The 27,070-nt window shown below is 33.5% G+C and overlaps 1 protein-coding gene across 7 annotated transcripts in view; it reads right to left on the reverse strand.

The window, feature by feature from the left end:
- PCDH7 (protocadherin 7) overlaps nucleotides 1-27,070 on the reverse strand; it is a 409,841-nt gene that overhangs the window by 213,299 nt on the left and 169,472 nt on the right. For 4 of the 7 annotated variants that reach the window (XM_057546764.1, XM_057546766.1, XM_057546767.1 and 1 more), the window contains exon 2: nucleotides 3,578-3,794. The exons of 1 other annotated variant lie outside the window; for it this stretch is intronic. In XM_057546764.1, the coding sequence (XP_057402747.1) occupies nucleotides 3,578-3,794 (217 nt within the window). The remainder of the gene's footprint in view (nucleotides 1-3,577; nucleotides 3,795-27,070) is intronic. 2 more of the 7 variants (XM_057546765.1, XM_057546769.1) reach the window with 1 other exon arrangement.

Raw genomic sequence — 27,070 nt, forward strand, 5'->3', positions numbered from 1 at the left:
CCTTATAGATGATAGAAACAGACCCAAAAGGAGTAAGTGACCTACCCAATCCTAAACGAAAATTGGGATTAGAGGTCAAGTGGGCTGTTTTCCATATTTGAGTTGTTAAACATATTATATGATCAAGTGATACATAGTAGAACAAACTAGCTCTGCAAATATGATTCAGGGGGACTTCTGGAAGAATAAGTAGACCATGGCATGAAGGCAGGGGTCAAAATAAAAACTTACAATAGACATAAAGAAACTCATAAACACCATTCCAAGACAGACTCTGAAGCCTGCTGCATAGTTAAGACAAGGGCAAGCTCTTGCATAGTCAATGGTTTACCCTTAATGTGATGGTGCTTTTAAGCCTAATATTTGGTTTTCACTTAAATTATTAATTTATTTTATCATTAAAATCTCATTAATGATAAAGTATTTTCCCACCATGTACTCCATATTTTAAAATATTTAATCCCATTAAATGTATTTTAATAAAATAACAACCAATTTCCCCAATTTTATCAAAGGATCAACTTGAAGTAATCATACTATTGATATTAATTAAAGGAAAAGAAAAAATGTTAGTGATTTTTTAATTAAAAAAAGCATAATTCATGAGGGTTTTTTAAAAAGTATTTTTAATGTATAATTTTCATTGTTCCTTTCCAGAGACCCATGGGATATAAGTACCCCAGATGTGAAATGATCAGAATGGTGGGTCTCACATTAATTAATAGATTCTAGTTTCAAGAAATTATGTTTATTCTTACACTGTATTCTTTTACTTAAGCTAATAAGAAAATAAAGCCTCTTTTATCATTTGGCACTAATGTGGGTTGAAATATAGGGTAAAACTTGTTATAAAGAGAATTAACCCATAAGCTCTTAATAAAATTTTATTATGCTAAAGAATAGAAGGCAGAAATAAAAGCTTTTGTAAAACGTAAGTGCATTTCACTGCCTATGTAATTAAATTTTCTTGTATTTTGGTTATTTCCTTACTACAGTATCTGTGACAATTTATTTTTATCATTAGCTGTCCCAATTTATACCCAGTTTGCCTCATCACATTGGAATATTATAAAATTATTGCACTGGAATTTATCTTCTAAATTTTACAAGGAAAGTTAATCCAAAAAATTGAGTTATAACTGCATTGTTTCACATAGGTTAAAATTCAAGAAAAATGTTTGAGGTAATAATAATTAGGAACTAGGACAGCATCCAAAATGGTATTTTCATGGAAAATCCAATACAAATCCTGATTAAAACCTAACCAAGCAAAACACTGCAGATTACCTGGATTCCAATTAAATGTGACAAATGAATATTTGACAGGTTTCAACTCCAGTTCTATTTATGCCAGAATGCTCCATTAATATTGAAGATGAAACTACCAGAATTCAAGCATACAATTGCACTTTACTGCTAGATAATAGTCTGAAAACCTGAACCCAACAAAACTCTTACTCAAATGTCAACTGCTACATTTGGATGGCCCAAAGTGAATCACATCTCCTGTGTCATTACCTATAGATCAGGGCTAACATGAATCACAGCTAGCAGATGACAAATGGTTACACAAACACTGAATTTCAAGTGTCAGTCACATAAAATCAGGAAAAATCAGTTACATTATTGTGTTCCTTGGCCGTTGACAAGACTGAAAACATGGTTATAAAAAATAACTAAAAGTCTTCCTTGGGAAATGTTTCTCAGTAAACTTTCTAGCCTCTCAACAAGCTCACCAGTTATGTTTTCCATGACATGTATGTTTCCTAAAAAGTAACTGCTATGTGTTTGTTTTATATAATTACATTTATTATTCATTATTTCTTTCTTATGTTAATGGCACTGAATCCTCAAACTTAAAAAACAGAAAATAACATTAAAACATGATTATAATCCCAAAAATAAATATTTAATTGTACTTTATGTTGTTTATAGTGAGACAAGTACTTTTTAAAACACAAATAACACAAATAAAATTATATGATATCATCAAAAGGTAATGCAGATAGACTAATGCCCTTAAAGTAAATTAATCCTGCCTTTTTGGGGGGTGGTGTGTGTATATACACAACATTATTACGGTATTTTTAATTAATTTTTACTTTCGTGCAAAGCATTTAAAACCTATTTGCCTTAAATATACATTCATCTGCATTGCAATTCATACCAAAATTTTTATACTTATTTAAAAAAATACTAAAAAAAAATGTGAATTCTTAAAAACCATATCAAACTCCCATCCACATAAGCACACACTGCCATACACACAGGTAAGCATGACTTCATAGCCATAAGGCAAAATGCATTTAATCTCTGGCTAATTAATCAAGAAAGTTGTCAATCATCAGACCCTGCTCAATATCATATCTGCTCAACCAGATAACAGTGTGGAAAAATAATTATTTAACATGATTTAATTTAACAATAATTTCACTTAAGGTCATTTACAATGTATTATTCTCTAATGTTGAGTTTTAATATTCATAGGTAAATGTCCAGAAAAAAAAAAATCCGACTTTCTCCTGCTCTAATATGTTCTATTTGCATAACATCACTAAAGAAACTGGCATATAACCAAAATTTAGAGTGTCTTACTTCACTTGGGGGATGGAGTGGTGAAAGACAAAATTCACTTCAAGGTTTCACTAGAAATAAAAATGTGTGTGATACCCCTTCCTTTCTCTGCATATAACCAAATCTATTTTTATATATGAAATAATAAAGTTAGCAAGAACTTTACCATTCCATTATTTGACACAAATTTATTCTTCAGGCATTTACTTGTAACCTGAAATCCAAAATATAGATCACCTAATTGTCTTTGGTAACATAAACAAATATGAAAAGTTTCATAAGCACTACTTGCTATCTAACTTTATAACTTAAAGGAAAGTGTACATAAGGCCAATTGTGATAATATGAGAACCATCTCACAACAGGATAAGAATATAGAGTGATATAATCTTCTTTCCTCCCTTTCCCTTGCACAAAAATGAGAAAAACCTTATAATTAAATAAGAGGGGAGTTCTAATAGCATATACAATATATTTTGGAGAATAAGATAATACTGTTCTCCTTCTTTAACTCCATTTCAGTTATCACTTGAAAGGGAGAGGTTTGAAAATATTTTTCTAAATACCTATGAGAAGAAAGAATCCAGCAAGGTGTGTTTGCTGTCATTTCCTTTTACCAAGACTGGATGATTGCAATTGAAGAAATAGTTGCATGACAAACATGAATAGAAGAAAAGAATCACACAAGACCTTTCTTAGTGGCTATTGTTTAGGTATTATGGACTAGTTTAGTCTTTTCCATAACAGGTACTACTCTGATTTATTTGTAAATGTGTTTATTTATGACAGGTTGTTTTAAAATGATGGTGCAAGTTTGGTGAATTTTATCTATAGAGTTATGTTCCTTTATTTGGCATTTCTGTACTTTTAGCAAATATTGATTATTTCAAATAAACCAGGTTTAGTGTCAGCTATTTTATTTTGGTTTTAGACTGACCTTCGCAAGTCTACTTATTACGGCTCACTAGTGTGATTATGTGTGTGATGTTGTGTTTGCCCCTACCATTTTCCATATGCTCTGCCTCACCAACACTGCCATCCGGCGTGGTCCTTTCATAGTTGTCCTCTGGGAGTGGAAGGGCACCCAGCCTTGGCCCTGATGAACTCTTACTGCTTGGTGTTTCTGACTCCTCCAGCCCGCTGTCATAGCAACTCTGCAGTGACCCCTGATGTGGGTCCTGGGGCTGACTCACAACAGAAAACGTCACTCTACGAAATGGCTGTAAGAGAAAAGATTCTGAATGTCACTAAGGTATAAGATTGTAAATAATCTTATTTAAAAAATACATAAATTACATACATTAAGGTCGACTGACAACTAATTCAATACAAAACGGTTAACATAACATGTTGAAATCTATTTGGTTAACTCTGTATTTTCTGAGACAATACCTAGAGCTTAGATTTTATTATGGAAAAACTGAAAATTCCCTTTCTGAAACAGAAATAAGAAGCATCAATGTCACTAACACACACATGTAAATCTGATATGTTACTTCCACATATTCACCATTTTTCTATTCTGTAGTCTTCACTTCAAATATGTTTTCCACAAATAGACTCCTTATAAAAACAAGGGTCAGTGATTTTGGAGAGCAATAAATATAGAGCTAATCCATTGTAAGAAGATTTCATTTTTAAATACTTTTTCCATAAGGCAAATGGTTTAAAACTGAGTGTTCTGGCAGTTGACAAACTATTAAAGGCACAGCTGATAAACAGGAATTTAGATGTAGTGCTAGGAAATCGGAATATATTTCTTACTTCATTCATCTTAAATATATTACCTATTGACCCTGAAAGTGTAAGGGTAGTATTGAAATAATAGACCAGGGAATTCAAAATAAACCAAAATTTTTAATTGTATATGCTTTTACTATGACTATTCACAATTTGCTCAAAAAAGTAACATCATGTACAGTCTTTAAGTTGTATTTAAAGTGTGCTGCAAATCTTTACCCAATTGGACATCACAATTTACTATGTTACTACTGTTGGCTGGATAGAATACTTAATATATACGGAATTTAAAGGTTATCATAACTACAAAATAAAACAAAAACATTTTAGGTTCATTAAGGGGACAAATTAATGCCATACATTGTCAGGGCTATGTACACATAATATTTTGGGAAAAAAAATATAAAAAGGTTCTGTAATATTTGTTGGAGATTATTCTTGGCAATAGTTGTATTCATTAAGCTCTTGTATGATTTGAAAGTGGCATAAATGTACAGATTTTTGCACCTATAACTCAGACTGGTTCTTTCTAATATAAAGTATAAAACTAATGTTGCCAGAATAGCGAGAAAGGTAAAGAACCTTTTTTGTACTTTTAGAACTTGAATACTATTGGTAGAAATCACTAATCACGACTGGGACCAGTAGAATTTTTTAAATGTTAAGGATTATCTACATATGGTAGGTTATTAATGGGAAAGCTAAGAAGAATTGTGACATTTCCCCCAAATTTATAAATTTGTTTTACTAAAGACAAACACATGGTTCCACAAATCTTCCTTTTATTTTGTCTCAGATAGAAGATTGGCCAGGAATATTGTTTTGTTTGTATTTCTAACCCACTACCTCTCCCTCCATGTACATACTTGGAGTGTACAGTCTTTATAAAATCTTTTTAATTTAATTCAAAATCAAACTTACAAAGGGAAAACATTTAAAGCACATTCTCTTCTTTATAATGTTTCACTGAATTGGGACTGCAGATTTTAAAACAATTACAAAGTATTTCTAGTACAAACAGCATGCACACCATGGGCCAAAATTTACTGGCAACTAAATCTCTAGAAACATTTTCCTTATTTCACTAATAATTTTCATATTGCTTTACAGTAGTATGATTGTGATATTTTACCTTATTTCTTAATAAACATAGAAATCAGTATGTATTTCCCATGCTTTATCTTATGTGTGCATATTTTCTTTTTTCCCCATTTATTACTCCTAACTGACTGCAGACTCTCTGTGAATTGTTTTATGTTTGGTCTCACCTCAGAAGTAAGACCAGTGACAGTCTCCTAAAACTATACTGTTCTGCACACAGAAGATACTCAGCAAATACTACCGAACAATAAAATGTTAATGACAATGTTGAATTTAGGAAAGGATGCCAAGAGTCAGGAAAACATATTATCACTTCAAGACATAGCAGTGGGTTAAGAAAAACATATAAAAAGAAAAAGGAGGGTCAAATGTTATTTTTAATTCTATTTTAATGATTCTCAAATCTTTAGAATCAGTCCACTAATGCAAGGAGAAAGTTCAAAATGAATACAGAAATACATAAATTATGTTAATAAATTGACAAAGAGAAATAAGAAATTATGAGAGATAATGTTCCATCTTGATATAAAAATAGAAAAGAGGGTGATGTTTGAACAAAGGTGGAAATCTCAGAATCTGTGCTTAAATGCTACTTCTACCAAAAGTAATTATAGAATAGCAGAGACAGATGATAGTCTATGTTTGCAATGAAAAATGTCAAAAATAAAATAATTATTTTTCTATTATGTATTATGTAATAACTACTGTGAATCTGTGCATTTTCTTGATTCTGTACCCTATTTTAATTGTGAATATATTGATCCCCATGAATTATTGTAGGTTACATATTACATTTAACGATGGGAGGAAAATGTTGTAATTTTAAAATACTAAGATCAATATATATACTAGCAAATGCTTAGATCCATTAATACCTCCTTTTTATAAAAAGCTTTTTCATTTAAAATAATATCTAAATGAGTGGAAAATGATTCATAATAAAAATCTAAAATAAAGAATATCACACAATGGATCATAAAATACTCCATCTATCATTTTTATCTACACTTTAAAATATCCCATTAGAGCTCTACATACAATATAAACATTACATTACTACCTCTTAAACTCTATTTTGATAAATTTAAATAAATAAAATCTTGTGGCAAACTATTTAAGTTGGTAATGTGAACCAAATTAGTACAGAATTCTGAAAGAGAACCCATTAATGCAAGAATTAAGCTTTAATTTCAGTAATAAATCACACATGTAGATTTAGATAGATAGGTAACTAGATAGGCAGATAGTTCGGGAGACAGACAAGTATTTACACACTATCCTTCATCATTGGTTTGGGTCTATTGAGAAGATAGGTTTTATGGCAGAAGTTATGACACAGAAATTTGTATTATTTATATAGTCCAGATATATGGACTAAACCAGAAATGTAAGCAATGTGTTGACTGTGTGACAGAGAGAATGAGTTTGCATTGTATATGTAACTGTCACTTTGTTAATGACTGATACGCTGAAGCAGATTGGTTTAAGTGGTGATTCCTAAACCTAGATGTGCCTCAGAATCATCCAGAGTACTTTTGAGAAAACACGATGCAAATATCTGGCCTCAACTTAAACCCAGTGAATCAGCATTCAGGGTGGAACGGGATATCAATCATTTCTAAAATCTCTCCAGGTGATGAAGAGGCACAGAGAGGAAGGAGAAACCCTACAGTCAAAAGACTATTTGGTCAAAAAGACTAAACTGCTTCAGAAAGCCAGCTGGTCCCCTAAGTGTTCATAAAATTTCCCTGGAGAATCAATAGAACCATGATTTCATCTTGGGATGCAAAAGCATAATATGAAGATATTTAGTGACCTGAGGTGTCTGAGCTTTCTATTTTTCTGTCTAGGATGATAAATGACTTCATGTCTTGCAAAGGCAAGCCGGTCTATACAAAACAGGAAAAAGCGGAAGAGCTTGAGGAAGAGTGTCAGCTTCCCAGGTCTTTGAAACTATGAAGATGTGCTTGAAAATTGAGTAAGTAATGCAAGAAAGAAGTCTCCAAGAAAATTGTTCCAAAAATTGTGCATGGGACATGTGTGAGAATTATAAACAAGAGGGAGTGGAAATCAAAGATTTTATTAGGCAAATAAATGAACTAATTAAAGGGGTGAGATTGAATACATGATCTGACAATTCCCTGCAAAAGAGAAGGAAGAAGAAATGTTGAAGGCAGAGAATTATGCTAAGAAAGAATGAGGGAACAGCAAAGAGAATGGCCAGCAAGGCCACTACAAAGCAAACCTGTGTGACTGACTGGACCTAGTCATTATACCTACACTTGTTTTGTCCCATTATGTCCCAGGGTTTCAAGGATGTTCCAACAATAATTCTACACACATTTAAGAAACTCAAAATCTTATATAAAAACAGACAAAATATAATATGATTAAGTTTCCAGTAAAATAAAGGTACCCCCAAGATGCCATGAAACCTGCTTAGGAATTTAGGGCAGGCATTGCAAAGGAGGGGTTTCTGGATCGAGATCTCTAAAATAATTTTGATAGATAATACATATTTGAAGGCTGATAATAGATTTCATATCTGGGACCAGCAGCAAAGGATAAAAAATAGGGTGAGTAAGAAAACCAGGTCACTTTTGAAACTCAGAAGCCAAGGAAGCTGTTAATTTCAGGAAAGAGAATAAAATCTTACGTGATCAAAGCCATCAGAGATGTTGAGAAGAATGCTGATTACCAAAGGTCCATTGGATTCATCCATTAGAAGGGCATTTTTGCTATAAAATTTCTGAACTCTGGGGAACAGTTCTAGGAGATTAAGCCAGAAGAAGTAAAAGACCCACTTGTAAATATATGGAGAAATGGAGAAGGTGGGGACAGACTACTAATTTTTAAAATATGGTATAAGAGAGATGTGGGGTAGCAGTTAAAAGAGAAAAAAGATTTGTGTAAAATCTTTATTTTTTTGTCTTTTTTCATTGTTATTGAAAAAGTTTTGCTTTAGGGTAAATAGTTGAAGATGCAACAAAAAGGGCAAGCAAAAATATGCCTAATAACATAACATTGTCGGGGAATGAAAGAAATCAGAAACTGGAAGTAAACTAACTAGAATTGATAGAAAAATGAAATTAAAAATAAAATCACAAAGGCAAGGTAAACAATAAAACTCATTGAGGAATTGCATGTATGATTTGTGTGTGTGTATGTGTGCGTGTGTATGTGTTTAATGAGAAAAAATACTGTATATTAGAAATAATAGGAAAAAAAATTTTATTCCAAGCAACATTATAGATTCCCTATTGACCTCAGACAACTTAGCTGACCTTGGTTCTTGTGCCTTATGCTCAGGGTCTGTAAAATGCAGAAAATAATACCTGCCCCTTACTAACTTAAATTCTCTGAGAAATAATGAGATCGTTTATACGGAAGAACCTTAAGCTTGCTCAAAGACATATACTATAAAAGGTATTATACCTCAGGCCACAGCTATATAACTAGAGCTATCTACCATTATGTTTTAGGTTTTTGTTTTTCTTTTTTAAGAAAATATAGAGCGGGCCCAGTAATTTACAAAGTTTCTAAATATAATTTTAAACATTCATATGAAATTTCAAACCTAATTCTCCAATTCATGCACTAAGTTTTTATTGTTCTACATGCAAGTTATTTGTAAAAGAAATAGGTACATACCGTAACACCCACATTTTTCAAAAACTATTCGAATCTAATCATTTTTATTGAGCATGAATATTTTTATATTCAATTATTTAAGAATGACATTCATCAATTATCTTTTGTTTCCATTATGACACACTAGAGACTTTCACTTGAAGACACACATATATTCAAAGGTAACTCTGGATAATATCCAATCCCTGGGGTGTGGGGTGTACCTCTATCCTCATGCCAGGCCCCAGCTGACGAAAATGCATTAGAATTGACGTTGCTTTAAACTACTATAGACCGGGAACCAGTCCATTCTTTATATAATCTTTATCCATTCTTTATATAATTTGATTCACTTTCTGTTCTAGAAATCTAGAGGTCACATGGGAAGTGGATACAGATGTGAATGGAGAGGTCTTCTCCCTTCTATTCTTTCCCTCATGCTGTGGGAGTCCATAAGTATGGCCGTGTCTTCCTATCCTCCTCTCCTCACTGAGAATTCTGATGAGCCCAAGGTGAGGGACATGTGATTGCCATGATTATTTCCACGTAAAATCAACCTCATAGCCTTGAAAAGACAAGCATAGCAAGTAAGGATTAAGTTGGGTGCTGTGGGGATATACAATGTAACATATTCAATAAATGCATTTGCTTATTAATATTTTGGATTTTTTTTAAATATGGGAAACATGAACATAAGTTAAAATGGTGTATTGGTAAACTTGGGATCAAGAGAAAACAGTCTGCGTAGATGAGGAGGGGATTTAGAATATGGCTGGATGACAGAAACAATGCTTGTGTTCTAATGACAGTATTGCAAGGGGTAAGGCATTCATGAAGGGAAAAGGTGATGAGCATTTGATTCATTCTTCTTTTCTGTAAAATTTCATCTCAGCAATTGATAATGTGGACTACCAAACAGTAAACCTAAATCTAGGCAGTCTAGCTGGTTTAGAGGTCACATACAAAGTTATCACAATCCCCACTTCAAATATGGAGTAGAAGCCGGATCTCATCCTGGTCTTATTCAGAGAGTTCAAAGAAAGTTAAGTCCATACATTTCAAATTCATTAGAGGACTGGAACAATTTTCTAAAAAGTTTTTTTTTTTTAATATCTAGAAAGTTGATGTCAAATTCTAATACTGCCTCGTTTTTTGTATTGCAGATTCATTTTTAATTTTTTAAAATTTTAGAGAACCATATAACTGCCCTCCTTTTTTGAGAGTACTGATATAATAGCATATACTATTTATAATCTACATCTTTAAGAAAATTCATTCTGAAATTAACAGTAATATGTTATTCTGTTTTCAGAATGCAATCATTGTCAAATATGTTTAACATTTCCAGGTGCTACCTATTTTAAAAAAATCTTTGTCACAAAGTTCATTTATAGTCTCTAAAAAAAGCAATAAAGACCAGATGCATATTTGCAAATATATGATAATAATGAAAATTTTATTTTTATCCATTCTTAATTGTTAGATTGATTAAAAGGTAACCATCATACCATAAAAGCAAATATTAAGTCCCATAATCAGACACACTTAAAAATATTGGCCTTCCATCTGCATTATCAAAATCTTCTAAGTTACAACCTGCACAATAATAATGGATTGTTTTCTCTGATAGGGCAGTGGCCAATTTTTGAAAAGGGAAAGGAAAAGGGTTGAACTTTAGGAATATCCTATTATACACATTGCTTACAGTAAAAGAGAAAACACAGCATCAGGTTAAGAATGTAGAAAGTTTCCCCTTGGAGTCCATCAACCTAGTGAAACTACTTTTATGAGGATTTCATTTGCAAGAGGATAGAACTCTAAGGATGCCTCTGGAAAGAACTTCAGGTTAAATCTCTTTCCCTATTGAATGCTGCTCTGTGTCTTACAGACAACTTTATGGGGAACTTTAAATTTGCACCTTCCTTTTTAGCTTCAGTAGTTTCTCCATAAATCGTCTCCTTATCTGGAACTCACATACAGCTGTCTCAGTCACATCAATTATTTCTGAATGGGATGAAAAGGCTTTTTTATTTTTTTCCAATTCACTTAGTTATGTCCATCAAACAGACTTCTAATGACTCTCTTTGTCAGTCATAAAGCACTGAAACAAGTCATGGAGCAGAACATTGCTGAATTATAAGGAGCACTGCTTTTGCTTTTTACTTTTAAAGAGGAGCTATCTAAGACAGTGAGATCTTTCCTTGAAAATGAACAGGTACTTGATTAATCTGCAAGCATTTTCAACCAGTGTCAGTGGCTAGTGAACAAACATATCTAGGATTCCATAGTTCATTAGTTGGAATATGTCTGGCAGAATCTCCAAACAAACTTTAATGAGGTCTTTTAACTTTTGGGGGCATCTTCCTTTGCTAACATGTTAAGGTTGTTCCGTACTTCAAACTGTCTTTCTTTCTTTCACGTCAATAGCAGATGAAAGGGTATTAAAAAGAAACATGCTGAGACATCTGGATTGGTTAATTAAAACACTCATTTGGGGAAGGAGAAGTTAAATAACTGTATTTCTTTTGACTTGCATGCAATTACATATTTGACATTACTGTGTATATTTGTCCTGCAGAAACTAAGAATGCAGATTATACTTTATAGTTCTTAGACCACTAGATCATGAACAATTTAATATTGCAAAAGAACAATAATGACGGTTAAAATAGGAGCTATTCATTTCACATAGGTCATGTTGATATTCTGATTTTGCAAATGAAAAAAAAAACAATGAATTTAATATTCAAACTACTGCAAGAAATACTCTAGCCTAAAAATACAAGCTTGTCTCCTATTCTTTTTCTAATGAAAAATATCAGAAAACAGAAGAGACGAAGCCTAAAACTCTTAGTAAATATAGGTAAACACTTTTTTCTGAAAACTTCTAAAAAAGATATTGTGCTCTAAACACAAACTGTGGGTCCTTTATTTCGTGGACACATTGTGTGATCTAGTTTTTCTCTTTTTGCTGGTTTCCATTAAGCCTAGTTGAGGATCTGGCAAACTTTTTCTGTGAAGGGCCAGAAAGTAAATATTTTAGGCTTTGTAGGTCATAGGTCTCTGCCACAATTACTCATTCTGACATGGTCCTGCAAAACAGTCATTGAAGATACATAAATGAATAAGAATGGTCATGTTCCAATAATACATTATTTATGGAAATAGGAACTGGAATTTCATATAATTTTCCTAATTCATAAAATGCTGTTTTAAAATTTTTTCAACCATATAGAAATGTAAAAAATCAAATGTAAAAATACAACTTTTCTATTTTATTAACATTTTTCAAGTTATTGTGGACTTTTCAACCAGTGTGTAAAGTCCTCATAAACAGTGTGTAGCAATTATACCTCAACAGTACCTTGAAAATAGTTTAGATTCAATTGTCATTTGTTAGCCTGTTTTAATATTTACTGTCCTTTTTGCAAATAACTCTGAACTGGAGAATCAGGAGACTTGGAGTCAAGTACTTGCTCTGATACTAAGAGTAAAATCTGGTGGAAAGATCAATCTTTCAGTTTCAGTTTCAACTTTAAAAGGAAGGAGTTATAACAAATGATATTTAACATCCTTTCCAGTTCCTAGATTCTTTGAAACTATAAGAAGATAGGTTTGTTCAATAAGTGAATAAATGGCTGAAATCCATGATTTTAAAGTAGTCTTTGCTCACCCATTAAGAAATTCCTTAGTACATTGTATGGTCTTGAAAACATGAATGCAACTTGAAGTGCATTTACTCATGAAACGAGAACCATGAACAAAAATATGTATACCAACCAAACATTTCAGTCAACTACCTTGATGAAAAGCTACAAAGATGACAACATCTTTGAGAGAGGTGTTTGTAACTAGTAAAGAAATTCTCTGGAATGTCAGCTCCATGGAATATGCTTATTGAAATCTTCCCTATCCTCTGAAACCACCTCTTCTGTGATTTCTTCTTTGACTCAACCCCAAAAAATGTTCAGTTGAGTTCCTACTGTGGGTTAAGAGGCTGTGAGATCTCATTCGTCGCTTAAATGTATGCTTCGAATAGCAGAGGTTAGCAAGGTTGGTATGAAATTGAGTGGTGAAAACATGCTGAGCCATTGCTTAGATTTCACCTGCCAATTCATTTGAGACCTTACACAGTCCCTTGGAAGTTTCTATGTTTACATGCACAGAGAAACAGGAAGGCAGAGGGAGTCCTGGTTAGGAAAAGAGAATACTGACAGGCAACTAATGAGAAAAAGATGATCTTTGCAATAATATTCAATCCAACAAAGACTTATTAAGCGCTTGCTTTGTGCCTACCACTGTGCTGAAAAATCTACATGCTGCAAATTTAGGCCTTAAGCTCAGTTGGGCAAGTGTAGATTAATCATACAAAAGCACTCACAGAATATAAGCGAAGGTTTCTTTCTCCTTTTTTCTTTTGGCTATTGTGATATTCATCAAAAGCTCAGTTCACAAGCCTCTCAGTTGCTTTGCATGACTACGCTACACACCCATGCAGTTCCAGAAGCAGCTGAATGAGGTCGATAAACCTGTGTCTTAAACTACACAGTTGGAGTTAGTCTGCAGCAGTTCAAGGGAGCAATGCTGAAGAACCAAGTGGAACTCCAAAAGACCTGCCCAGGTTTCCAACTATAAAGCACTAAAAATGAACAAATAAACAACAACAAGGACAAAAAATAACCTTTAAAAAGCTACCTCTTAAAATACATAGAAGTTTAGAAGCACAGACAGGAGCCTGCCTCATAAACACCTGAATCAATTCTCCCGTACTGAAATGAATGAACATAAAACTTGCATTTTAGGCACTCAAACAGATGCTCCAGATTTTTTTCTCTTTTTTTCTTTTCTATCTCAGACATTTCATCGAAACTGCACCTGGTAAAATCTGTTTGGGAAATTACATGCATTTTAAAAACATTGGGTTTTCATATTCTGTGGAATGGAGGTCTGTGTCCTTAAGTAGCTTTTCCTGGTATGGATGGATTAAAGTGTCTGACAGGAGTCAAGACAGACAAATGGAACAAGGCTCTGAAGTGTTACTTAAGCATTTAATTATTAAACTGAGCTGAAACCTAACTAGATTCAAGACAGAATCTTCTGCTACCTATGTGAAACTTCTGCTACCCCGGTGAACCCATTTCCTCTGTCATCCCTGCCGGTTTACTTGTTTTATTTTATCTGTACTTTGTTTAAAAGAAAAGTTACCAGTGTCCCTAAGGAATAGCCTATTCAATGCCCACTATATGCTCATTTTCATTCCTTAATACAAGTCAAACGACTCCAGAAAAATCAGTGAAAGTGGTTTTGGAAGGCAGAAAGGTGGACCCTGATGACGTCCACATCCTAATCCCTGGAACATGTGACTAGGTGATTTTACATGCAAAGGGGAATTTAAGATTGCAGATAGAATTAAGTTTGATAATCAACTGACCTTAAAATAGGGAATTTATTGTAGATTATCTGGCTGGGCCAGGTGTAATCACAGGATTATTAAAAGGAGAAAGGGAAGGGGGAAAATGAGGTCAGAGTGATGCAATGTGAGATCTGTACTCACCTCGAGCATTGGAGGGGAAAGGGTCACATTCCAAGGAATGCTGGTGGCCTCTAGAAGCTATTAAAGGTAAGGAGGGGAGCATATTTGCCTCTAGAGCCTGCAGCATAAACACTACCTCATGTTGATTTTAGCCCAGAAAGACCCATTTTGCATTTCTGACATCAAAAACTATAAGGTAAAAAAAATAAACATAGTTTTAAGCCATTAATTCTTGGTAATTTGTTATAGCAGCAATAAGAAACTTATATAGTGGGTCATGGAGCCTGAGATATGATGGGAAGAAAAGGGAAGTAAAGCAGTTGGACTTAGGTTTCACATTTATGAAAGAGGTTAGTCATCATTCAAATTTAAATTGGTGTTCCATTCCTGGATCACTCCACCTGCAGGGCATTGAGAACAAGCATTTAATTCTAATAACTGTACTTATTTTATAAAACACTCAAATATATTGTTATGTATTTTATGTTGAAAGTGTTTAGTAACTATAAAAATGTTAAGATAATCTTTATAAACTTATTTTCACATTTTTTATTCTTAATGCAGTGAAAATACCAATACCAAACAAAACCAAATTAAGTGGACTAGGTCTCTGTCCACTCATTCATGTGGGGAAAACCACTACAAGTTTACATTTCATTCCTCTCTTATCAGATAACTAATATTGTATTTGGGGAAACCCATGGACTTTCAAATCAGGAAACCATAATTTGTTTTCCTGATGTCAACTAGAAGTTGAACAAGCTTGGGCTACTGACTTTATTCTTCTGAGCCAGGATTCAACTTCTGTAAATATAAATGATAATCTCTCCATTTTAAATACAATGAAAATCCAATTTGATCTTATAAGTGAGTCAGATTTTATATTATGAAGTGTTCTATAAATTATGATGGTGAGTTGAGCTCAAAATTTTGTCCATAGGCCAAAGATTTAGGGAGCTGATAACGGTCACTAAGAAAAATTCCATAAACTTGGAGGAAATGAATTCTTCCCACCATGCTAGCATTAAAAAAAAGAAAAAAAGATAATGAATGTCTCGATTTTCAAGAATAGCCTCATCTATACTGGAGAGTTAATAAATCCTAATTGGTGCCTAACTGGAGTTACCATATTCGTAGATATTGCCTCTTGTCTGCTACTTTCTTTCTTATTTCTTCTTTGTTTTATACTTGTGTATTGAAGAAACTTTCTAGGAGGGTGAATTCTTTGTATTAAAACTTGAACTTTTCAGAAGAAAAATGGAAAATAAATTCACCAAATAAATAATAAGCAAGCACGTTGGCATCTCATGATTCTTTAGAGAAATGAGGATACTCACAATTTGACCCTAACATGAGGACTCAAAAGTGATTCTTATACAGAAGGGCAAGTGTTCAGAAACACTGACTGGAGTTTAATTTTTAGCCATAATTTGAAAATGTAACCAATACTATCCAATATTTGCCATATAGTATTTCAATATTAAATGCCACAAGACCAACTTATTCCAATTCCCACCTCCTTGAGAAAAATGGTCAAACTCTTAAGCTTATAGAAAATGCACATTTTTAAGCATGAGGGAAAAACAAGTCCACAAAGCAATAACATCATAAGACCATCATAGTTTATTATTAGTACTACTATTTGGCTTTCTAAGTCTGTTTACATTTCATATTTAGAAGATACATGGGGAGCCATATATAAAATACTTTATTCCTTTTTTTTAACCTTATGACCTTTTCCAAGTCTCTGATCTTTTTTTTCACACAACTTTATATACATTGACATTTTGTACACATTGCTTCACTGATATCTTTTTTTGTTTCCTTCACTGATATCTTAATTTTCACTTTAGAAGTGCTAAAATTGCAACACTTTGGCACCCACTGTTTGTGAAATTCATTATAGTCTATTAAAGTTTTTGAATCACCAGTGCTTCTGCCCCTTGGATCTCATTATACACATTCTGTGTGTTAAGAAATAAAATTAATAACAAACCATCTAATTAAGTTAACTCTTGTATTCTGGGGGAAACAAAATAGTCATGGCATGCCTGTTTTTTTTTTTAAATATTTAACTTCAGTTTTTTAACAACTGCTTATATTGGCAGATTATGAATTAACTAAACATAGCATGTATTATCTTCACCTAGTTTGACAGAGAGCCCTGAAGTAAAGCAGAGATACTATGCTGAGCAAGAAACTTACATATTGCAACTGATCAATGGGAAGAGAAACCTTTCTAGGTGGCAATCAGTATCGATAATTGGTAGCAGACATTTCCCAGAACATATTGGAAGAAGGCAAAATCTCCTTAATGATATAGCTGATAACGTGTCTGTACTTAAAATGTGTAGTGATATTCCCTAACACTCATTGATTGCTTACCATGTGTCCATTCAAAGCCTATTTAATTTTCACAATAGCACTATGGGGTAAATGTAGAAACCAATACCCATGGAGGTAACTTGCCTGAAGTTACACAGTTGCTAAGTGATCCATAGGTTGGTTCTTACTCACCAAGCAATAGCTTGGACTTAATTGAACCCTGAGAAATTGATAAACCGACACTGAGACTTCTGCATACATTCACAATAGCACTGGCTTAATGAAACCATATTCTAGCACAGGTCAGCTTACTTAAAAGCAAAGGATGGTAGAACCTGGACTACACAAGAAAACAAGTACTCAGGAGAATAAAGTTGATTATTTTAGCCACTTCCGATAAGGGCTCCTTAGGCTGAAAATTAGACACTCAGCTTTGAACTCCACTGGAGATTATCTGTAGTTTGTTGTTACATTTAAGCCAAGTATAGATGAAAAGACATATAGTTTACCTTCTACCATGTGGGGCTTAAGTAATTTTCTTAAAGTCCAATAAACCTTCCTGCTTTGTTTTATACAGGTCAGCTGTTCTCAGCACTGCCTGTGCATTTGAATTACCTGGGACACCTAAAGAACATTCATACTTGGACTATATCCCTGAATTATTTTGGGATAGCGCTCAGCCTCTATGTCAGCCAGGTTGAAAATCCATTCTAATCCTAAAATAAAATGGGAAGTCATTCTAAATTTCAATCTGCCTTGGCTGCCAAGAATATCAGTACTCCATCACCATCTATTTATAAGCCCAAGTAGGGTAGTTTCATTTCCTTATTCTTCTCTCTATGTGGTTTTTGAGGTATTATTTATGTTTTAATGTCTCATTATAAATTTGTTTTATCATAAAATATCCCAAATCCTTTTGGAAGCAGAAGGCCTACATTTTGAAGATGATTACAGAAAAACTTAAAATGAATGTTTCTTATCATTCAATTTGTCTACTTTGGGAAAACAAATGACTTGGGTATTATTTTCTAAAGACAATAATACATTCTAGATAAAGTAATTTGTAATTAAAACCAGCCATACTTGGGGTTTTGTTCAAAAATAAGAAGACTAAGAGAGTTTTATTTATTAATTAGTATGGGAATGATCAACATGCCATTAGAATACAAGAAAATTCATCTTCATGAAGTTACCTAATACTTATTATAAGACATGTGAGAACTATTTTGTTCCTCAATTAGCAATCAGTCTTATATGACTAGTGATAACTCTATTTTTCATCATTACAAATATGTATTGCTATTTATGACTTTATTTCTACACAATAATTTACTAGTTCTTCCTTTAAGACTAGGAAATCCCCAGATGGAATGCCATCAGTGGCAGCATTATCAAGCACTTCTAAAACCATGTCTTTAGTATCCCTTCCTCCTTTTAACATTTTTTACACCATATTTTTTTCACTTTCTTTTTCTCCCAAATATCTCGCGTAATTCTATTAACATATTGCATCAACCATCCAGCACAAATTACCCTTGCTCTGTCCTGTGACCTGTGTGCACTGATTTGTGAATACCCATGGTAATGACAACCAGAATTTTTATGCATTGCCTTCTAGATGGTGTGTTGCTCCCCTTAGGTAATATAGAATCATTAATTAAAATACTTGGTGTCTTAAGGAAATCTTTCATGAGTGATGTAAATTTGAAGAATATCATACCTGAAGATTAAGAGAAATTTGAGGAGGGAGATTAAACTCCTAAAGTCATAAATATTTCATCTATTCTTCCTTCAACTAGAAAAAGCACTGGACTTGAAGTTGATACCTAAGCTTTCTCATTTCAGTAGCAATTCAGAAGCATTTCTTGGATCCTTACTTTGTTCACATGAGCTTTAACTACTCACAAGCTCTATGATCTAAGGCAAAATACTTATTTCCTCTAAGCCTCAGTTTCCTAATCTTTAATATGGGGGTAAACTGTGAGCACTTACAACAGAGTATGACTAAGAGTTTTAAGTTACGCAATCCAGTGAGTCCTAATCTCCAGGGTGCATGGCAAGTACTGGAGAAATTGTTCAGTACTCAAAAGCTCTCTAGCCCCATATTCAGAAAATCTGTTTGTTTAGGAAAAAAACAAACATGATTGTGATGCACACCAAATTTTGAGAATCCCTGGTATAAACCATGTAAAATCCTGAGCACATTATTTGTTTTATTAATATTACAATTGTTATCAGCCCTTCATTATTATGGTTAACCCTCAGAAGCTCCTCATAGCAGTCAATAAAGTGGCAGTCAGGCCCACCCATTATCAGGAAATTTAGTTGTGGTGAGAACAAATACCAAGCATTGTAATTATTCATTGCTTTTCCCACCCTCACACACAAACAAATGTATGTGGTCAAGAACTGCTGAAAGATGGGTAGTAGAGTCATAATCAAGTGGGTTCTATTCTAGAAAGATTCCAGGGAAAGTTAGACACATTTTGAAAGATGGAGGCAACAGAAGAGGCAAATCCAAAAAAGGACATCATGGAAATTACCAGATGACAGCCTTGTCCTGACAGACATGCCACTGCTTCCCATTGGCTGAAAGGCCTAACTGAGGGCAGCAGCAGCAGATGAGAGAGATCCTACCTCACAAGGGCAGCTCAGATGGGATCAGCCTTATGGAGGGACCCGTGACTCCTAAGATAGCTTTAAGGTACTGGAGATAAGAAAGGCATGGGAAATTAGGCAAGTGGTAATTGTTTAAACAGAAACAACAAAAATTGACATATACACAAAACATGTACATTAGGAAAGTCAAAGTGAGGGCAATTTTTACCCTTTACAGTCTGAAATACTGCAATCCCCCAAGTGCCTCTCTTTAATAAAGTGATTTTATCTATGTTCAAAGTGGATGGAATAGGAATATATTATAAATTTGCATTGTTCTAGACAGTCATTCTCCAAATCTATAATGTAAGATATTCCCAGGGTAGTGGGCTTCAAAGTTGTTTTTTTTTTTTTATCACTACCAATAGTAAGAAATAAATTTTGCACTACTATCCTGTATGTACAGGTACACACACACACACACACACACACACACACACACACAAAGGGAAGCATGATAATACAATATTTTTCTTTACTGCATGCAGTGTACTTTGATATATATTTATATATATTTTAATCATATTCCACCTCATTCCATTATCTTCTTTAATTTGAAAAAGGTTGTTAAGATCCACTAAATTGATTTTATGCCCCATTACTGGGTCTTAATTACAGTGTGAGAAAAAATGGCATTTGTTAAAAATGGAGATTTCAGCTCCACCTTCACCCCAAGATAGGTATTTAATAGTTCTGAGGGTGTGTGTGTCAGGAATGTGCATTTTATAAGTGCCTTAGGTGATTCTGATCTCTCAAAATACTGTGACCTATGGAGTTAAAACTGTCTTCAGATATAGCTGATCTCACCTTCCCTGATGTCTTCTACCTTCCTGCTCCTGTCTGCTTCTCCACCACTAAAAACCAGAATTGAAGCTGACATTAGACCTGACTCAATTCCATGCCTGGCACCATATTTAACAGATGAATAAACTGAGGTCCTAGAAGGTAAGTGGCAGACATAAATTCACAACCCCCTTCAGATTTCCCTGGTTTTTAAATTCCTACAGGGTTTGTATAGATCTCAGAGTTCAACTCAACAAGAACAAAAAAACAAAAAAAACTTCTCATATGCAATTTATGGTTTATGTCATACAGAGCTTTTCCCCCCGAGGCTACCTTTATGGTTAGAAATAGGAACATATTAAACCAATTTGACTCAAGCCTATTTTTAACGTGTATTTATCTTACCGCAAATTGGAAAACTTAGTTTCTCAATTTTCTTATTAGGGTTAAACTATAGATGTACCTTTGAGGGAAAAGAGAGACGATTTCTAATGTACTCTGGAGTTCCATGAGTAAAGAAGACCATTACAGGACTGAGAGCTGATTATACCAAGTTGTAAAGATATTTCCTATTATTGCCTAAGAAGATTATATATTGTACTAATTGGCTAAAATTTGAAACGATTTCTCAATAAAACCAGAAGCAATTTTGCTACCATTCATATGGTATCACTACAGAAAAGTAAATACAACCCATTTTGTTTTTCTACAGTATTGACATATATGACTTATTTCAGAAGGATAAACAACTATGCGTTTTAATTAGCTCCAGTCTGCCTGATTATATTTACTCTCTGTCATCAAGAACAAAATGATTAAATCACATAGCTTCTGTCACAGAATTTAGGAATCACAGAAGTCTATCCCTCTTTTAGAAGTCTGTAATCAATAGAAATATATCCAACTAATATCCACATCAAATACCTTTGTATGATCTTGCTATAAAACATGTATATTAATCAGTTATTTTATACTGATAATTAAAGGAGATACCTATGTAGCTTAAGAAATATTTTAAACTGGGAATTCCCTTAACATAACCTTAAAAAACTTCCATTTAGCATGGATATAGAAAATATTTCAAGTTATTAAACCACTGTTATGATTTAGTAGACTGTAACATGAAATATTACTGAATGAATGAAGGGAATTATTTTAAAATTTTGTATCCTCAAGCACTTTAGATATTTGTATTATCTCTTAAAAAGGAGTTTCTGAGGCAATTTAGTGGTAAAAACAAAAGGACTGTCAGCGGCAGAAGAAAAGGGGAAAGTACTTGGCTAATATTTCAAAAGCATGTGTGTGCAAAGATAAGGGTAAACTACAAATAAGTTACATGTTTTTGCTTTAAAAAGTAGTATATGAAGTCATTACAATGACTCAATTAGTTATTAGCACAAGATATGGTAAATATTTTGAAGAAATAAAACTTTATTTAAAACATCTTTCTCAAATTTTTCACTTCATTAAAATTTTCCACACAATCTGAACTAGTGTGGTTTTACTGTACCTAATTCGTTAAGTTACTGTCTCAATCACTCATCATCTGCAAGATTAAAAAGGAAAAAACAAATTCCTTGCTCCAGTGATGAGGTTTCTACTGTATATTCAAAGTACAAGATAGTTCATAACATTTATAACAGTAGAGTTTTGTTATTTTTATCATCATGATGTGTTACAGTCTGGGGGCGGGGGGGACATTTATAGAAACAAAACATTGAGAATCAGTTCAGAATTGGAATAGCTGCCCAAATCAACAAAAGCAATTAAGCTGCATTGGAATAAATGAAAATTTCAAAGATAACATTTTATATTTTGTTTAGTTGCCAACTTCACAGCAAGAATTTAGTGCCTGTTCAAATCCATATAACTAAATTGTGAATTAAATGCTCTCTAGACATACCAAATTTACAGTCCAAAATGCAAATATAACTGGATTTAGCTAGAAGTTGTTTATGATGTAGTGAAAGGTAGAAAAAAATGTCATTGGAATATTTAGTTATGTCACAGAGTTCAGAAAGAAACAATAACATCTGTAACACATCATCACTTCTGTAGTGAAAAATCATTCTTGTTTATAAGATTGCATGGAACCCTTTGAATACCCTTGACGTTGACTCTGTAGGGTACATCAGATGAAATGGAAAAATCAAGCACTGATAGTTTTGAATTATTGATATGCTCATTGCACAAAGCAGATACCTCCATAGCACACATCCCTCCATGTGCTCAGTTTCACTTTGAATGGGTTTACTGCCATTTAGATTCATTTGTCATATAAATTCAGGCTGAGTAAGGTGACATCAAATGAGGAGTCTGTCAGGAACTGGACCAGGACAAAGCCAGTCCTTGGGGCAACTGGCATCAGTGTTCTTACATCTTTTTTGAAGGTGTGGTATATTTTCCATAACCTTGGATGGTCTGCAAGTAGCGAAGTAGGAAATGACTTTCTCAAACTTTTACCACTCGTTATCTGAAAAGAGAAGTGTTGTTCTGCCTCCTCTTGGCAACAAAATAAATAGGGGAAAATAACTTTCGTAATGGGACAGCAGGTGGGAGAAGGGTGAGATAGACACTATCCTGAGATACAGCTATACACGACTGACTCCATATTAGAAATACATCACATGTTCCTGTACCCAAACTGTTTGGAAGAGGTTTATTTTTTAAACATCACTTGCATTTTCTGGTTATTTTACATAAGATACAGGAGTTTTTCTATTGCTCTACATATCTGAGATCATATGTCATGAATACTCTAGACGAATACTGTAGAATACTATATGTGCAAGAAGGTATGGTAATATACTCAAACATATAGAGATTATGCAGTGCATGTCTTCCTAAGTAGACTGGAAGATTCTCCAGGACACTAGGTTTTACCTTCCTTTGTATCCTCCACAGCTATTGCCACAAAGCGGATACTCATTATTTTTGTTGAAATTGTTGTGTTCATATTGAAAATCTAACTGTTTAAATGTAAAAATATATATTGATTTAACATTCTGTAAAGAGGGAGGCTATATATATCCTCTTGGTACAAAAAGATGAAACTGATGCATGACATAACACTATAATAAAAAAAATAACAATATAATAAAAAAAGTACAATTTATTTAGCACCTACCAACTTGCTAAGTATAATGCTAGAGGTTTTACATATGTTGCTTCATTTATTTCTCACAAGAATCATATGGCATATGAATTATTACCTCCATTTTATAGAAAATGAATCTGAGTTTCAGAGAGGTTGAATAACCTTCCAACACTCAAACACAAAGGGGTAGAGCCAAAGTGTAATGCCGGGGTCTGGATCATTCTACTCTTAAAGTTGTTTTTTAGTCGTTGTTTGGGGTCCACGTTAAAACTGTATTTTTTCATCAAATATCGCTTGTGACCAATGCTTACATTAGCAAGAACATATACTTGGATAAAATGATGAAGTTACGACCTCAAAACACAGAATCTTCACACCATATACAAAAATAAACTCAAAATGGATCAAAGACCTAAATATAAGATGGGAAACCACACAACTCCTAGAAGAAAACATTGGCAGAACACTCCTTGACATAAATCATAACAATATTTTTGGGGGTCTTTCTCCTAAGGTGAAGGAAACAAAAGCAAAAATAAACAAATGGGACCTAATTAAACTTAAAAGCTTTTGCACAACAGAGGAGACCATTAACAAAATGAAAAGACACGCTACAGAATGAGAGAAAATATTTGCAAATTCTATTACCGATAAAGGATTAATATCCAAAATATATAAACAGCTCATGCAACTCAATATCAAAAACACACACAACCCAATTAAAAAATGAGCAGAAGACCTGAATAGACATTTTTCCAAAAAAGATATACAAATGGCCAACAGGCACAAGAAAAGGTGCTCAACATAGCTAATCATCAGATCAATGCAAATCAAAACCACAGTGAGATATCACCTCACACCCGTCAGAATGGCTGTGATCAAATGTCTACAAATAGAAAATGTTGGCGAGGATGTGGAGAAAAGAGAGCCCTAGTGCACTGTTTGTGGGAATGTAAATTGGTGCAGCCACCGTGGAAAACAGTATGGAAGTTCCTCAAAATACTAAAAGAGAACTGCCATATGACCCAGGGGTTTCACTCCTGTATATAGCTGAAGAAAACCAAAACATTAACTTGAAAATATACATGCACCCAATGTTCATAGCAGCATTATTTACAATAGACAAGATATGGAAGCAACATAAATGTCCATCAACAGGCAATGGATAAAGAAGATGTGGTATATATACATGGTGGAATGTTACTTAGCTGTAAAAAGAATGAAATTTTGCCATCTGCAACAACATGAATGGACCTGGAGAGTATTATGCTTAGTGAAATAAGTCAGACAGAGAAAGACAGATACTGTATGTTATCACTATGTGTGGAATCTAAAAAAAAATAAAACAAATGAAGAAATATAACTAAACAGAAGTAGACTCACAGACATAGAGAACAACTCGTGGTTACCAGTGCACAGCGGGGAGGGGGGAGTGGAAAGATAGAGTTAGGGGATTAAGAGTACAAACTACCATGTGTAAAATGAATAAGCTACAAGGATGTATAATATTGCAAGTCACTATACTTCAATAATGTGTGTGTGTGTGTGCGTGTGTGTGTGTATGCCACAGAATCTTCTTTTCCCAAAGGTAATTGGTCTCCAGAACATGGCCTTGGCCTCATCAATACCACACTCTAATCAACTGGGATTCTTTGGCAAGCTAAATTTCCAGCAAGGCTGACAAACATCATTCACTAGTGCATACTTTGACACAGACATTAAAACTATTTTCTCCCAATAACTCCTCACCTGATAGGACATTAATCTAGCAGAGTTGCTCTTTGGGAATAAGTGTTCACTCTAGGGTGTTGTTTGGTTTGATGGCAATTAAAGCCTGGGTGCAAAGCAAACCTTAAGCATCTGAGATCCCGTACTTTTCACTGGAGATGATTCTTTAGAATGTTAGGCTCATTTACCTACAAGAATAATTTCTTAAAAACAAAATAAAATGTCCCAGGCAGTTAATAATAAGTCATTATCAAGATTGAAAGATTCTATATCCAACTCTCCCAGGAAGCATATAGGTGTCTGCTTGGTACTCTGCACTGTCACCTAGAGGAGTGTGACTGACTTCAACCTTTAGTGGCTTCCTTCTGCCACATATATTTCTCAAAATCTTAGTGGTGATGATCTAAAATTTACCACTCCCTAGACACTTATTCTAGTGTATTCAGCCATGGTGATACATGCAGGCATGTGTAAGCAGTGAAGTCCATTTTTATCATCAGGAGATGAACTTTCCAGATCATATATAGCACAGTCACATTTCTGCATGGCTACTAGCTCACATATCTGCAAACCTGAAAATGTGCTAAATTGCTGACTTTAAATCCCAAAGTGGAAATAGCCATAAGTGAGTCCAGAAATAGGAAGACAGACTTGCTACCTCCATTGCAGTCCACTGAATACTGATATTTGGTGGTATATGGAAATTTAATAGTAATTCAAGAGGAATGTCAATTCACAGATATTTAGGTTAGATCTGTTTTGGAAAGTAAAATTAAACCCACTTATTAAGTTACCACAGACTTTGAAAAACAATGACAATAGTAGCTTGGAAATTTTTTAATTACTGAAGATAGTATCATTTTAATACATAGACAAATTATTTTCTGCTTCTTTTGTCATGGAAAACAATCTATTTAAAATTTCCATTTTTAAGATTATATAGTATGTGACACAAAACAAACAGAGTATGAGGGTAATTTCTTATGAAGAACGTAAAAGATTTATTGAGAAAAGTGACTACATACTCATATAACTTTTTGAACAATAGTAATCACACTTCAGTATACTAGTCAGACCTGATGAGGATGCAGCTACCATATGGCTTAGAGTGAATAGTTGTCGAAAGAATTGTGGCCTTTTTAACTGTGGCAAGAGGAAGTGGTCTAGGTAAACACGAATGATACACTGGTGGAAGGGGTCAGCAATACTATTTAACAGAGAGTCGTCATCCAGTAACCTATTCCATGAAAAGCCTCATCACATATATTTCCATTTTGGAAAACAGAATACAATAATACATGCATACATACATACACACATACTTTGTTATTTTATTTTCTACATGCATTATATTCAACATAGAAAGAGAAAAGTCATATGAATAACATATTAGGATATGATTATTCATCTCACAAAAAAAGAATCTTCATTTACCAATCATTCACTATTTAAATCCATCAAAGAAAAAGTGCCTGGTGTACTTAATATATATGATTTTCACATACCTATGCAGTACAATTTATTACATAAAAAGACACCACTTCAGAATTCTGTTTAGAGTGACTATTTTTCTCTGCTAGCATTATTTGATTCAGTTTTCAATTCACTATGAAATATTCCAATAAATTTTAATACTTTCTCAATTAATTTGGGAATAACTGAATATGGGATCATTCTTGTGAATTTTCTTCCCTTGTCATATATGTATATAGTTGGCAGTTTAGAAAGTCTATCTTTCCATATAGTCTATTTTATAACCAAAAGATAATAATTTCTACCAATTTTCTTCCATATCTTACCTAATAAAGATTTGGGGTAATACCACATAAAAACCGATTCACTTATTTAACATTCATACTTTTTGACAGAATATCTCTCTTTTCCTAACTATTCTATGTGAA

The sequence above is a fragment of the Balaenoptera acutorostrata genome, chromosome 5 (genome assembly GCF_949987535.1).
Source record: "Balaenoptera acutorostrata chromosome 5, mBalAcu1.1, whole genome shotgun sequence".
Taxonomy (NCBI): domain Eukaryota; kingdom Metazoa; phylum Chordata; class Mammalia; order Artiodactyla; family Balaenopteridae; genus Balaenoptera; species Balaenoptera acutorostrata.